This window comes from Carlito syrichta, unplaced genomic scaffold, assembly GCF_000164805.1.
Source record: "Carlito syrichta isolate Samal-C Ts95f unplaced genomic scaffold, Tarsius_syrichta-2.0.1 Scaffold305073, whole genome shotgun sequence".
Classification (NCBI taxonomy): domain Eukaryota; kingdom Metazoa; phylum Chordata; class Mammalia; order Primates; family Tarsiidae; genus Carlito; species Carlito syrichta.
Genome location: NW_007249169.1, coordinates 247,364 through 260,593, shown reverse-complemented (window position 1 = coordinate 260,593; position 13,230 = coordinate 247,364). Strand labels below are relative to the sequence as shown.

Here is a 13,230-nt window from a genome sequence, read left to right as displayed (position 1 = left end):
TTGTTACAAGCCCTTACACAGTTAATCTGACTCCAAAGCTCAGGCCATGGCCACTGCGCTATGACTTGAAGGTCCAAGAAAGAAGAAAGATTTGAGCCAAGCCAAGAAGGGTGGGCAGCCTTGGAGCTATGGGCCTTCCTCTAGAGCTCTTCTTTTAAGTTTTGGGGGAATTTGAAAGATTCTAACAGCAGTTAAAAGCAATTTTAAGATCACTGTGGTAGCTAATCTCTAGGTCTGCTGCAGGATATAAATCATTGATGGAGTCCATGGTTTACTTTTCCACTGGGCCTACATTCAAGAGGCCCATTCGTGTGTCTTTCTCTCTGGCTCTACAGGGCTGTTTCCTGAAAACTCAGGGCCCAGGTTCTCATCCCATCTTCTAGATACAAATTCTTTTGTCGGTACCCAAGTAAACATATAATCATAACATGGGGTGCAAGTGCCATGACAGCAGGAAGCCAAGAAAGGCTGTAGAAACCCAGGACAGGCCAGCAAGAGGATCAGGTCAGCTTGGTTGAATGATCCAGACAGAGGGAACAGAATTCCTGAAGGCACAGAAGCTGGAAACCACACATCAATAAAAATATGCTGTACACAGCTCATGGGGTTGAAGGGTGGCTCAGCAGCCACAGAAATTTGGAAAACCAGGCAGGGGTCAGTTGGACCTATCTCTGCCTGCCAGCCTTGGGGGTCTACACTAAATCCTGTGGGCACTTGGGAGCAATTTCTAGGTTTGAGCATGAAATTGGCAGCTCTAATTTGTGTTTGGAACATTCTTTGTAGGTGTAGCTTAAAGGCTGTTGCAGGGAGTTTAGACTGGAGGTGGCCGGGCTCCTACAATTGGTATAAGGCAATGAATCTGACTGAATTTTCTAGTGAATTTGTCAAAAAGTATTTCTATTATGACTGGCATTAACAAGAGCCTAAACTACAAAGATATGAATAAGATGCCACATGGTTAAAGGAAATGAGGCCGAATAGAAAGTCAATAGTGCCAGGTTCAAGCCTTGCTTGCATCACGGAGTCCCTCTGTGACTTTTGGCAACCGTCACCAATCTGCTGTGTCTCCCTGGACAGTGCTCTCAATGATTACAGTGCCTTGGAATCTTTCTTTTTTTTAGATTGGAAAATATAGTGCATTTGAAAATTAAATTAGAGAGAGAGAAGAGAGAGGATATTCACTTCCCTAAGACAAGGGAGGGGACCAAAGCTTAGAAAACATGGTGGTAGCCATAGCTCAAAGAGCACATGGCCTGACCAGTGCTTAACAAAACAACGGCTGGAATCATCTTTTTTTTTTATAAAGATGTATATTACAATTCAGAGTTAGGTATACAAACGTAGATTATGCAGGTACCCTCGTTGATGAACGGAATCTTCTTCATTCCACTCAGCACTGTTCTTTGCTGGGCGATCTTGAGTAAGTTACTTGACCTCTTTGTGCCTCAGCTTTCTCATCTGTTAAATCATTACCCTCCTTAAAGAGTTATTGGGAGCACTTAATGTGAAAATGAATATAGAACTCAGTGCTGGGCCTCTAAGAAGCACATAACTAAAACCAGAAGTTGGGATGTTGCTGGTGCTGGTATTGATGGTATTATTTATTTATTTGTAAAAGAAGGGGCCTTGACTCATTTATTTCTCAGGTTCAAGAATCCATTAATAATTGACCATTATCTCCCAGGACAAGAATTTGGGGTCAACCTTCTGGACACAAATTGAACTCTGTAATTCTCAGCCAGGAAGTTTGACTTAGAGCACTCCAAATTATGACAAGAAATTGTCAAACAATGAGTGGCAGATTATCTTATAGCCTGTTTTGTGACATCAATGCATCTTACTGATGATTCACACAGAGCCTATCATGAATTCATCTAGAATTACACTCAAGAGTGCTATAAAAGTACAAAATAAGTAAAACGTTTGGTGGATGGGCCACAGTACATACATCGTTACATAAGACAGCAAGTCATGCCTACAATACCATAGGGCTTTGTATAAAGTCAGTCTGCACCAGTGAACATATTGACAAAGCGAAGAAAACAGAATAGAAGACCTTTAAAAAGGGCCCATTCTGAACCAGGTTCTTTGAAGTTAAGACCACACAAGGACAAAAATCCTCAAGCCCAGCAGTGCTACCTAATGTCACCTGGCTTCTCGACCTAAGGCCTCTTGTACAGAAAAGATCTCTCACACAGCAGGCCTGAGACTGCTCTCCCTGGAAAGACCTGCTTGCAAGGTCGGATCCAGGCTGGTTGCTGGGAGCTTGGGTGTTAGGAAGGTTGTTATTATTTCCAGAAGTGCTAAGCGTGGCTCGCTGTATGTAAACCATTTGTGCAAGCAGTGTGGTTTGTGCTGTCTTGGTGTGGTTTATACCTGCTTGCTTTCTGGGAGTCTAGAAGTGGAGGGTACCTAGGTGACCAGGCTCCAGTAAACCTTGGATTTCGAGTCTTCAAGGAGTTTCCTTGGAAGACAGGTTTTACATGAGTTGTCACAACTCGTTGCTGGGGTGAAGCGTGTCCTGTGTGAAGCATGTCCTGTGTGAAGTGCCACTGGAGGAACCCTTGAGAACTTGTGCCTGGTTTCCTCTGGATTTCGCTCTGTGCCTTTCTCTTTGCTGATTTTGCATTGTGTCCCGTCACTGTGTCAATCCTTGCTGTGCACGTGACTGTGTTCCTGTGTCAACTCCTGGCAGTCATCTCAGTGAATCATCTGCTTGGGAGTGGTGGTAGGGACCCTGACACACCTCCCTTGTCCTGAGGAAAATGCCTTGTTCCCATTTAGGCTTTACTTGATCGTCTCCCTGCAGATTTGTGATGGGATTTTTCCCCTCACCTTGTGATTCTCCTGGAGTAGTTTAACTGACTGGTTGGTTGAGAAAGAGACTCCTGCTCATCTAGACACCTGAGAATATTTTGCTCCCACCGTTGGCTTTCCGAGCATGTCCGTAAAGATGACACACCAATAGCAAGGAATAGCCAGGCCAGTAAGGCTTTCAGAATCTCCTGAGTTCTCCCCTCCACCCCTGCAATCACCTTTGCAGTGAGGAGGTTTGATGCAGCTGGACCTTGGAACTTAATTATAATAAAACATGAAGAAAGAAAGTTTCATTATCTATTTGGCCCCAGGTAGGAGCAGAAAGGTGAGTGCACTCCCAATAGCCTGCTTCCTCAGGCGCAATTAATCTGAGCCTTTCTCCTGCTGGAACATTCCTGAGAGGTGGCATAGCTGTGTTTACAGGGGACAGTGCATTCCTGCAGACCTGAGATGACATCTCCCACTCCTTAATGCCTGTGCCCCAGTTGGCCAGAATGAAAGTGTTTTCATTATCAGTCAAATAATGGAATGGCTACTTGAGGCAGGCTGGAGACAGTGGGGTCCCCGTCTGTAAGCACCGATTCTGGAATAGCTCATTTGCAGAACAGGAACAAGGACCCTAGCTTTTAGACGGAGCCGCTAGAAGGATGAAGTGAGGTACGTGAAACCCCCAGCATGATGAAAGCATATGATAGGGTCTCAGTACAGCTCAGGGGCTCCCCCTGTGGGTTACACGCAGGATGTTCTAGTTTTATTTGCCTGGTTTGTCCACACCAGCAGTACCATTCCAACATGCCTCTCCACGTTTCCCCACCTCCCGTCTTACTGGGTCAGCCGTCCCCAGCTCTCTGAGTGCAGCAACCTCCGCCTCCACTCCCTGAGCTGAGATTCCTGACCTTCATGGGTCTGAGATCCTTTCCCCAGTGGGTTCCACAAAGACTTTTTTTTTCCCAGAGGAGCTTTATAAAATGAAAAATTCTGAATCAACAACTGGCCTTGTCCAGGTCTAACAATCTGGGACCTCCAGGGTATGGATCAGGGCAGGGCTGGCGCCCACAGCCAGGAACACCTAGACACTGATGCCCCAGCCTGGGAAAGGTCCCCGGTCTTCTGTCAGCAGCTCTGCCTCTCTGATTGGACCAACTAAACAATGATTCACAGCTTCCAATTTAAACAATGCAACCAGAGAAAAACTAAAAACAGCCTCAGAGGCCCCGTTAGGAAGATAGGACATCTACATGAAACACATTGGTGATAGAGAATGTTCAAAAAACATGGAAAAGTGCTTATATATAAATATTAAGCCACAAAACAGAATGTTAAATAGCATATAGAGATGTTCTTTGGGAAAAAGAGTGGCTTTAGAAGCATTAAGAGAGGCCTCTGGCTGGAGCCCAAGTGTTGACTGCCTACGTTCAGACCCTAGTGTGCCATCCACCAGCCAAGTGGTCTTGGGCCAGTTATTCAGTCTCTCCCTTATTTGTATAATGAGGTAATAACTACAATATGTGCCATGCAAGGTTGGTGTACAAACGAGAGATACTGTCCCTCACTTATGGAAGGAAATTCATATGCGTAGCTTTGTTATTCAATTTCTGTGCTGTTTTCTTTTTCTAATGGAAGTCTGTTGCTTTTGTAACTACAGAGACAAGGGGAGGCAAAAGCAAGCGGGAAGAATGAAAAGAACACGGGGGAAAAGGAACTCTGGGATTGACAGACACCCACTTCTTCACCTAATTGCCAGTTGTTTCTGCAGCAACAAAACGCCTTGAGTCCTCCTGTCATCTCTGCCAGTTCCCCCCAAGGTCCTGGGCCCTGCTATGCTGCCCCCTCAGCTCAACCGGGACTGATGTCTTTGACTTAGTCGTAGCTCACCATTCCCTCCTGGTTTCCTTCCACTCAGAGGTGCCTGCTACGGGCCATGCTTCTCTTGGGTGTTGGGGTTTCCACAGCAGCTGCTCAGGCTGCAGTGTGAGGAGGGATTCATTGAAAGCTCCCGAACTCGAGTCTGGGTCCTCTGTCTGCTTGTTCACTTGAATCTGTTCTTTGATCCACTGCTGACATCTGCGGCTAATTGGGGTAGCTCTACCTTGCTGAGAGAAATGTTGATCTTACTTTTTATCACCGTTTGTTTATTCGCCCTTAGGGAAGAAGTAGGAAGGGAGAAATGTTAGAAAATACCATTTCTGCTGGGAAACTTATGGGGAGTCAAAGAAATTGCTCTACGAAGACCCTGGACTTAAATACGAACACCAGGGGAGCAAGAGTCTATCTTCCCTCCCAAGAGAAGACAAGCCATTGTCAACCCAAAAACCACAACAAGGGTGAGGAGCGCATTATAAAACAAACCAACCACTATTATTTTTGTGGATGCTAGTGTTGTTTCAAATAAATTCTAATTTATATGGGGTAGGAGTGAGGGCAATACGCTGACCCCCCAAAGCTAAGTTCTCATTCTTTCTTTGTCATTCCTTTTCTCTTGTTTACTAGTTCATTTAACAAACTCTGCTAAAAGTGATTCTGAAAACTCTGCTTCCAAACTCTTTCTGTAGGTGGTTTCTGTCCTGACCCATGTGCAACAGGAACTTTGACTTATGCTTTTCTAGACACCATCACCTCGCGCAGGCCTGCATCAGCCCTGCCTGTCTGCTCAAGGATGGGAACCCACCTCAGATCCCAGAGAGCAGGCCCTGAAGTTCCCACTCCAGCCCTCACTGGCTTCTCAGGTGGGGTCCAGACACCGGGTGCTCACAGTTACCAAGAGGACACCTTCCAGCTCAACATCAGCAGTCCCAGATTTTTCTAGCAGTATAATGAAGCGGGTCCCAGGCACTGCAAAGTTCTCCTCCTGGAAGTCAAGACTCACAACAGCACACATCTGAGGTCATCTGCCAAGTTTCAGACCAGCATAGTCAGCCTGTGTGTATGACTGCTTAAAAGTTCAGGGGGAAAAAAAGCTCAGGTAAGGGTCATGTTACATTTGATTGGCATGCAAAATTAGCCCTGGATTTTGCACAGTCGATTCCAAGGGCACCAGAGTGCTTTAGACAGATAGGTAGATGGATAGACAGAGAGTTAGAAAGATACAACTAGGCCAATATTTGTATGAGCCTTGGAATTCGTCCTTAGAAATTAGTCTTTGGAAATGGAAAAACAAAACCTAGACAATCAGCATTACATGGAAAAAAGAGAGGAAGATATTAGAAAATACATGTCTGCAAGAAGATTTATCTCCCACGTTGGATACTACACAGCATAGGCAGTGGATTAATTGTTCAGCCCGCCCTCCGCCCAGAGGTTCTAATGACACCAGGCATCTACAGGAGCCTGCCTTCTTTCCTAAAACCTGGGGGGCTAGCCAGCAACAGGCCACATTCCATCCCATACCTGTTTTTGCAAATAAAGTTTTACTGACACATAACTTCACCCATTCATTTACATACTATCCATGGCTGCTTTCTACTAAGGCAGAGTTGAGTAGTTGCAGCAAAGCCATGAGGCAAGCAAAGGAGAAAAAATGTGTACAGTCTGGATCTTCACAGAAAGTTTGCTGACTCCTGTTGTCACAGATCAACTTAGGAGAGGAGAAAGCAGGGTACTTGGGAATTAGATAGACCAGGACGTCCAAGTCCCCCTCTGTGAACACGGTAGAGGTGGCACTGAATTGTTTATGGAGGACAGACTCACAGCTGGCAATTTATTTTTATTTTTTATTTTTTTGAGTTGGAATCTCACTCGGTCGCCCAGACTGGAGTGCAGTGGCCGCTCCCGGCCACCGCAGCCTCGCCTGCTGGGCTCCGGGATCCTTCCGCCTCAGCCTTCCGAGTAGCCGGAATTACAAACATGTGCTACCACGCCCAGCTGATTTTTTTGATTTATTGTAGAGATGAGGTCTCACTGCCCAGGCAAGTCTCAAACCCGCGGGCTCAGCAATTCACTCACATCAGCCTCCCAAAGGCGCGGGATTACAGGCTGAGCCACCGAGCCTGGCTACACAGCTGGCAATTTAATTGGGAGTAAGGAGATCTAGGGATCTTGTCTGGCAACCATATTTGCTTAAAAAACAAATTTATTCATTTGATAGTTTAGCAATTATTTGCTATAAATGCTTATTATGTGTCAGACACTCTAGGTGTTAGCACTATACAAGCAAGAAAACCATAATGTCCTTGTCTTCATGGGGCTTGCATTCTAAAATAGGAAAGATAGTCCAGGCATGGTGGCTCCTGCCTATAATCCCAGCACTTTGGGAGGCTGAAGCAGGAGGATTGCTTCAGGCCAAGAGTTCGATACCAGGCTGGGCAACATAGCAAGAACTCACCTCTACAAAAATTCAAAAAGTTATCCAGGCATGGTGGCATGCACCTGTAATCCCAGCTACTCAGGGGGCTAAGGCAGAAGGATCACCTGAGCCCAGGAGGTTGAGGCTGGAGTGAACCAAGACCCTGCCACTGCACTCCAGCCTGGACAATGGAGTAAGACCCCAACTTAAAAAGAAGAAGAAGAAGGAGAAGGAGAAGGAGAAGGAGGAGAAGGAACAGACAAGAAGCAAATAAATATATCATATTTCAGGTATTGTTAAATACTATAAGGAGAAACAAATTTGGTGAAGGGCTAGAGTGTGATGGATTGGCTGGTCAGGAAGGACTTCTCTGAGGAGAAGATGTCTGAGCAGAGGTTGGAAGTAACTGAATGCAGTTTCCATTAATGTAGGATGAACCTGTATTGTAACGAGCCAGAGAGAACAGCCAGCCTAGGCAGAACACCCACGAGGTGGACATCAAGAAAAGCCTCCAAGGAGGACTAAGTTGAGATAAGTGAGTGTGTTAGCAGGAGACATGAGTAACAATAGCAAACAGGGAAACTGTTGTTGGGATGACAGAGAGGGAGCTGGGGTGGGAGGGGCAAAGTAGGGCTAGTTCCAAGGATAGAGAGTGATGTTGGGGCCTGTTTACACAGTTCCTAGCCTGTAGCTCAGGGAAGTGCTTGGAGACTTAGCAAAAGTATAGCCGACAGGGCTCTACATATCAAAGTGTCCTTCCTGGTGTCTACGACAGTCCCTGGAACATAGGAGGCTTGCAATGACTTCAGATGTGAACTCTCCAGGGTTGGGCCAAACTTCATGGGCGAAGGGCACAGCCATGAGACTGCCCTTACTTCAAACACCGGGAGGGCCACACGCGCATCTGAACATCTGGTTACAAACCTTCTCATGTTTCATAATTTGCTAGAATGACTCACAGAACTCAGGGAAGCGTCCTGCTTACAATTGCAGTTTCTTTATAGCAGAAAGGTTGCAAATCAGAACAAGCCAGAAGAAATGCTTAGGGCTAGATCTGGAAGGGTTCCAGATGCACAGCTTCTTGTGGTTTCTCCCCATGGAGTCATGTACCCATGCTCAGTACACAGATGTGTAACACTACACACAGAGTGCTGTCTACTAGGGAAGCTCAGCCAGGGGGAACACCAAATGCCAAGGACCTGTGGTTCTAGTGTGCAGTGTGTTTGAAGGGGTAGCAGTCGGGGAGGGTCATACGGATGGAGAAGAGGGAGCCGGCAGAAAATGGTGGGTGATTAGGACTAATTGGTGGCTAGGCACCAGGCATCTGTGCCTGTGGATCATCACAGGCTGGCTTGCTTTGTAGAAGAGATGGGCAGCGGCAGATTTTGATAAGAGGGATATAATGACCTGTCTTTATCTGTCAAGGATCCCTCTGACCTTCGGGTGGAGAACAAACTGCAGAAACCAGACTGGAAACAAGAAAACCAGTGAGCAGACCGCATAGTGGGCCAGGCTAGAGACGGCATAGGGAGTAGGGTCTGGGCATATTGGTCACAGTAATCAAGGCTCCTCCAAGGCACAGATGCCCCCACTCTCCAGCTAAAGGTAACCAAGATTTCTCACCAGCTCCTTCGAAACCTAGCATGTGTTGGACAGTTCCCGCCAAAGGGGCAAGAAAGAACCAAAGACCCCATGGATGACATCAAGGGCCGGGTCTCATGTGGCTTGTTGTCACCTCTGCTCACACCACATCAGCCAGACTGGCCAAGGACCCTCTGTGAACACACGAGGCATGCATGTTGTCATTCAAACAGGGCAAGAGACAGGTCAGATTCTAAGGGTTCTTTGAAGGTTGCGCGGTCTGGGTATACCTTTATCTGGGGTGACTGCGCTGAGGAGAAGCTAGGGGAGTTTAGGAAGCGTCTCATCCCTGGAACTCAGATGCATTGATCTCTCTCACCTCGCTTTTCTCATCTTTCTTAAAATTTTATTTTGTTAAAGACGGGGTCTTTCTCTGTCACCCAGGCTGAAGTACAGTGGTGTGATCATACCTCACTACAACCTTGAGCTCCTGGGCTAGAGGGATCCTCCCACCTCAGCCTCTTGAGTAACTGGGACTACAGGAGTGTGACACCATGTCTGGCTGATTTTTTATTATTTGTAAAGACAGGGGTCTCATTATGCTGCCTAGGCTGGTCTCGAACTCCTGGCCTCATGTGATTCTCCCACCTCATCCTCCCAAAGTGCTGGGATTACAGGTGTGAGCCACCCTGACTGGCCTAGTTTCTTTTTCTAGAAAAGTGAGTTGCTTAGGGCTCCCTCGCAGGGTGGTAACAAGAATTAAGTGTGAATACAACCCCTGACAAGGGCCAAACGCACAGTTGGTGCCCAGAAGTCAGCTGTTTTCATTGTCAGTATCCAAGAAAGTTTCCAGGTATCTGAGAGAGAAGTCCTGGGCATTTTTACAGTTGCGACTTGGTGGCAGTACGGCTGATGGCAGCTACTGCGCGGACTGCTTGAACAGGGAGATGCTGCCTTCCCCGCTGGCAAACGGCCACGGCCCAGAGTCCCCCTGTGCCCCATCGCCTGGGACCCTGGTTGCCCAATGACTGAAGAGGTGAAACCCGCTGGGCAGAAGCCTCGGGAGCCTGTGCCCAAGCTGAAGTCAGCACGTCCCTTTCCATGGGACCCTGTCCACACTGTTGCTTATTTCTAGTGGCACCCCCTGGTGGAAGCCTCTGCTGGGTGCACCCCCAGCACACAACACCTGCACCTCTCCCAGTTCCAGGGTTTCTTTCTCTTCCACAGCCCGGCTCCCCGGTGGAGTCTGGCTCCTACACCTCAACCCCCCCCAGGCTCGGGTCCTTCCAGCCACGTTAGATCCGCTCCTCGGAGTCTCTCCTCCACCCTGGTCTCCCTGGTCCTGGCACTGCTTCTCTCGCCCAGCCCTAGGCCCACTGCAAGGGGGAGAGGGGATTCAGAGGCATCACTGGACACCGGGCCGAGCTCCTCCAACGGGATTCTGTCTCCTTTCTTTTCACGGCAACATCACAAGGGGCTTGGTGGGGCTGGGATTCAGGGAGCTCTACCAGATGCAAGCCTGAGGCTGCTTTTGCCCTGGGCCTCCCAGGCAAACCTTGACTTCAGCTTGTCTGGCACCCACGGCATGGTGGTGCTGGATCACACCCCTGTCCCAGCCTCTGCAACCTTTCTCAGGCTGGCGAAGTTCCCCCTCCCAGCCCCTGCGTCGGCAGCCCCTTGGACACCACCGCCCGTCCCTCTAGGGTCCCTGCCATTTCCAGAAGTCCTGTGCTCTTTCTCAAGCCCCAGAAAGGCCCCTCTGACCTCCCCAGGCAGAATCAAGTCCTTCTGCAGTCCTATGTCCATGGCTCCACACAACCAGTCTGTCTGGTAATTATTCCTTGGGGGTCTTCACTACTGCTGGCTGGGGCTCCTTGAGGACATGGATATGTGTCCTGTTCGTTGTTCTACCCCAGCGCCTCACCACACAACACAAAAAGGTCGATGCCTAATGACAGGCGCAGATGGGTTGACTGGCCATCTGTCTGCCCCTCCATTCCTACAAAGCAAGGTGAGTAAACATCCAAAGTGAAAAAGGTCTTTAGACAGAGCAGAGAGGGGGTTACATGACCCAAAAATTCCATAGGGAGGGAAGACTTGGGGTGCTGACCTAGCTAATAATAAAGGCGTCTTTTGTTTCTCCGCTGAATCTTCACATGGATAGCACTCTGAGATCCCTGTGGGGCAAGGGGAGGAAAGTTCAGGACAGGATTCAGGAAGTGGTAGGTTCCCTGTGTAATAGCATCTCAACACCACAACACTTGTTCATGAGTCCCTAGAGGTGCTGAAGTGAAGCCCAGCACAGCCATTTGGGCGGTGCACAGGCAGGTAAGCCACCCCCAAGCTTGTCCTGGATCCCCTTTCCCTTCCTCTTGTTCATTCTTTGCCTTGGTTGACTATGCCAAGCTGCCCCACCAATGGACTTTTGGGGCCTGGGACAGGGGAACAGAGGTCTTGGACTCAGACAGGCCTGAATTTCAGTGCTCCCACTTGTATGATCTTGGGCAAGTTGCTCAAACTTTGAGCCTCTGTTTCCTCACCCATGAAATACAGATAATATTGTTAGCCAACTACTATGGACTAATTGTGTCACCCTCAGAGTCCACATGTTGAAGCTGTAAACCCCAGTCTGATGGTGTTTGGAGTTGGGGCCTTTGGGAGGCACTAGAGCTAGAAGGGGTCACATGGTGGGATTGGGGTCCTGATACAAGCCAAAGACACCAGAGAGTTTACTCCCCCGCCGATCTCTCCTCACTCTCCCGGCCGAGGGCAGACGCAACAAGGAGTCCGTCAGCAAGGCACAAAGAGGGTCCTTGGCAGACAGCAGATCCACTGGTTCCTTGTTTTGGACTTGCAGCCAGAAGAGTGGGAAATAAATGTCTGCTGTGGAAGCCCCCAGTCTGCGGTAGTTTGTTCCTGCAGCCCTAGCCGACCAAGATGCTGACATCTCCGAATTTCTATGACAAGGGAACCTGCCTGGCATCAGCATGTTGGGGCACCAGCGACTAGCTAGGGGTCGCAATCTCCACTCCCCTTCAGTGGCAGAGAGCAGACCCCAGGGATGTCCAGGGAAGTGCTGGGAGCTGCACTTCCTGACTGAGACCTGGCAGGAGGGAGTAGTGCCGCACCAGGGCCTCAGGCCCTCACTCCCCGACAGTATGTGCATTATGAGCTGTAGTTCCCAAAGTATGAGGACACCAGGCTGGAAATGCTTCACATTGTCACATTGTCACAACCACCGATCACCTTGCTAGGCATGCCGGCCCTCAGAGTAGAACCACCACGTCCCAAACAAGAAGCTCCACAGCAGAAGACCTGCTGACACACAAAGGGGTCTGGAAAATGACTGAAAATGTGTCTGATGCCCAGAAAGCCATAACCCTGCCCGGGGTCATGCTTTGGCTCCACTCATGTGACTGAGCAAGTCGGTGAAGAGTGTGCCTCCGCTTTCTCATCTGGGAGGTAGAGATAACGACCCCCCAGGACCATCATGAGGGGGCACTGAGCTAACCGTTGCGTGGAGTGCCTGGAAGGAGGGCGGCCCCTAGCACGTGCTCTTTCCATGGGTGCTATGGCTGATGCCGTCACAACATGTGTTATTTATGTTAAGAAATGGAAAGGCCACCCCAGCCGGGCAGGTCTTCAGAAATCCCCTCCTCTCCTGAAAGGGAAAGATGGCATGGTAAACACCCTTTGTTCAGGGCATCATCGTCTCATCCATCAGGTGTCTCTAAACTCTGGCCCCTCCTGTCCTTCCCACCGACACTGACACTGTCTAAAAGACAGTGAGTTGTATCATCCCCACCCCACCTCATGAACCTGCCATGGCTCCCCAGTGCCCACAGAGTAGAATCCCGCTCCTCAGCTAAGATCTGAGGGCCTCTTCTGACTACACTCTGCCTTTCCACCTCCCCTTCCATCCCAGCTCCCCAGCCCCTTGGTACTGGCCCATCACATCTCTGCTAACTGTTCCCAACATGCCACCACCTCGGCACAGGCCTTGCTTGTGCTTCAGCTGCTGCCTCTCCCTCTGACCCCTACAGAAATTTTGCATATCCTTCATGGCTCAGCTCAAATGCCACCTCCTCGAGGCTGTCTTCCCTGACTTCAGCATGGGACACATGGTAGTGTCTCAACAAATGCTCTCTGGATGAGTGAATGACCTTCTCCTTCCTCATGGTTCCACAGTCGTTGCTTGAACCCAAATCATTCTGTCCCAGGTTCAAGCCTCAGACGTCACTTGCTCCACGAGCTCTCCTCCCTGTCAGCTGGTTGTTCGGCTGAACTTCCAAAATGAAGCCAGAGTCCAAACGCCCAGTCCTCTTTCAAAGAGGAGCACCAGCGCGACCCACCCCGGAGGGCATCACAACGACAAACTCGAGCATCACCGATGGCTGAGAGTGCCTGTCGACGCCATCTTGGCCCCGGGCCTCCAGACCGCTCGGGGCATCGGAACCCCAAAATGCCAGAGAGCCGACAGGACTCTGAAAAACAGAGCGGTCGCGGCACAGTTGGGGCCCGGGTCCCCGAGGCACCTCTGCGCAACGCCG

General features: G+C 49.2%; 1 protein-coding gene across 1 annotated transcript in view; it reads right to left on the bottom strand.

Annotated features, from left to right (window-relative positions):
- SLC2A9 (solute carrier family 2 member 9) overlaps positions 1 to 13,230 on the bottom strand; it is a 197,243-nt gene that overhangs the window by 177,692 nt on the left and 6,321 nt on the right. Inside the window, exons 5-6 of the mRNA XM_008061091.2 lie at positions 2,959 to 2,982; positions 818 to 831 (exon numbers count right to left, since the gene is read on the bottom strand). Coding sequence (XP_008059282.2) covers positions 818 to 831; positions 2,959 to 2,982 — 38 coding nt within the window. The remainder of the gene's footprint in view (positions 1 to 817; positions 832 to 2,958; positions 2,983 to 13,230) is intronic.